General features: G+C 48.3%; 2 protein-coding genes across 2 annotated transcripts; one reads left to right on the top strand and one right to left on the bottom strand.

Annotated features, from left to right (window-relative positions):
- Positions 1–601, bottom strand: LOC126952996 (histone H2B type 1-A). Its single transcript, XM_050788251.1, has one exon. The coding sequence runs from the start codon at positions 449–451 to the stop codon at positions 68–70; it is 384 nt and encodes a 127-aa protein (XP_050644208.1). The 5' UTR covers positions 452–601; the 3' UTR covers positions 1–67.
- On the top strand, positions 581–1286 carry LOC126952994 (histone H2A type 1-A). The gene has a single exon (XM_050788249.1). It carries the CDS (start codon positions 853–855, stop codon positions 1246–1248), a length of 396 nt encoding a protein of 131 aa, XP_050644206.1. The 5' UTR covers positions 581–852; the 3' UTR covers positions 1249–1286.
- Positions 1287–1684: the final 398 nt, after the last annotated feature.

Below are 1684 nucleotides of genomic sequence, written 5' to 3'. Positions count from 1 at the left end.
CTCTTTCAGTATGTTTACGTGGCTCTGAAAAGAGCCTTTGGGTTGTAAAGACGTTTACTTGGCCGGCTTACTTGGAGCTGGTGTACTTAGTGACAGCTTTGGTGCCCTCAGACACAGCATGTTTAGCCAGCTCTCCCGGCAGTAGTAACCGCACTGCCGTCTGGATCTCTCTAGAGGAGATGGTGGAGCGTTTGTTGTAGTGAGCCAAGCGTGATGCCTCACTCGCTATACGCTCAAAGATATCAGTGACGAAGGAATTCATGATACTCATGGCTTTGGAAGAGATTCCAGTATCTGGATGGACCTGTTTCAGCACCTTGTAGATGTAAATAGAATAGCTCTCCTTACGGGTTCTCTTGCGTTTTTTGCCTTCCTTCTTCTGCGTCTTAACGACTGCTTTCTTAAAGCCTTTCTTGGAAATCGTAGCACCTTTAGACGATAACTCCGGCATAACTGCCACAGCGCTTCTGCAGTGTTAGACAGCTCTTTTAGGTGTTAAACAGCTCTTTTAGGTGTTAACAGCTCTTTTAAGTGTTAAACAGCTCTTCAGTGTTAAACAGCTCTGTAACACCTCAACTCCCACCGTCGCCAAGTAAACGAATAGCGCTGCTGGCCGAAAGGTGCGGTATTTATAGGCACGGCCCTCAAATGCCGTGTTGGGCATCCAAAATCTGATTGGACAATGCGAAGTGGCGTGAATGCAAATAAGGTGATTCTAGTCAGACTTTCTGATTGGGTAGAAGGCCATCAGCCAATCAGATAGCAAAAATTCCAACCTCAGTCAGACTATAAATAGGCCCAGTAGCGCCATTAGGAATGATTCTTGTGTTGCTGTAATTCTTCTGTGTAGGAATGTCTGGACGAGGAAAGCAGGGAGGAAAAGCACGCGCCAAGGCTAAGTCTCGCTCCTCTAGAGCAGGCTTGCAGTTTCCTGTAGGTCGAATTCACCGTTTACTCCGTAAGGGAAACTATGCAGAGCGGATAGGGGCAGGCGCACCAGTGTATTTGGCGGCGGTGTTAGAATATCTGACAGCAGAAATTCTTGAATTGGCTGGCAATGCGTCTCGTGATAACAAGAAAACTCGTATTATTCCCCGCCACCTGCAGCTAGCCATCCGCAATGACGAGGAACTCAATAAGCTCTTAGGCGGCGTGACCATTGCACAGGGCGGGGTCCTGCCCAACATTCAAGCAGTGCTGCTGCCCAAGAAGACTGAGAGTCACCACCATAAAGCCCAAAGCAAGTAACTTCGGGCTGTCGTTGGTATAGTGACTTTTAAGTGTCAAAACAAAAGGCTCTTTTCAGAGCCACTTACCATCTCAGAAAAGGCTGTGCCTTACAGAACGTTAAGTGCTGTTAAGCAGCCATGTTAGCTGGCACCTGTCAGAAGCAACACCCGTTTAAGAGCATTTCGGGAATGTAAGGGGATTGAATTTTCAAGGACCGTTGCATCAACCATTAGTCTGAGGTAGTTTTGATTATACGTGTCACTGGGCGAGGTAGCTCACGCTTGTGAGCAGTCAGTACTTGCCCCGAGGTTGAAGCGGGAGGGTCGTTTAAGCCCGGGACTTAACCATTAACATAATTGAGACCCTATCTCACAGAAATTAGCCGGGTCTGGTGGTGCAGGCGTGTAGTCCCAGCTACACGGGAGGCTGCGGTGGGAGGGTTGTTTGAGCCTGA

The sequence above is a fragment of the Macaca thibetana genome, chromosome 4 (genome assembly GCF_024542745.1).
Source record: "Macaca thibetana thibetana isolate TM-01 chromosome 4, ASM2454274v1, whole genome shotgun sequence".
Lineage (NCBI taxonomy): Eukaryota > Metazoa > Chordata > Mammalia > Primates > Cercopithecidae > Macaca > Macaca thibetana.
Note: the sequence above shows the minus strand (reverse complement) of the source record. Positions and strands in the feature narration are given on the sequence as shown.

What these genes read in the sequence shown, in the direction of transcription:
- LOC126952996 (XM_050788251.1), bottom strand. Translation starts at nt 451, where the DNA reads ATGCCGGAGTTATCGTCTAAAGGTGCTACGATTTCCAAGAAAGGCTTT.
- LOC126952994 (XM_050788249.1), top strand. Translation starts at nt 853, where the DNA reads ATGTCTGGACGAGGAAAGCAGGGAGGAAAAGCACGCGCCAAGGCTAAG.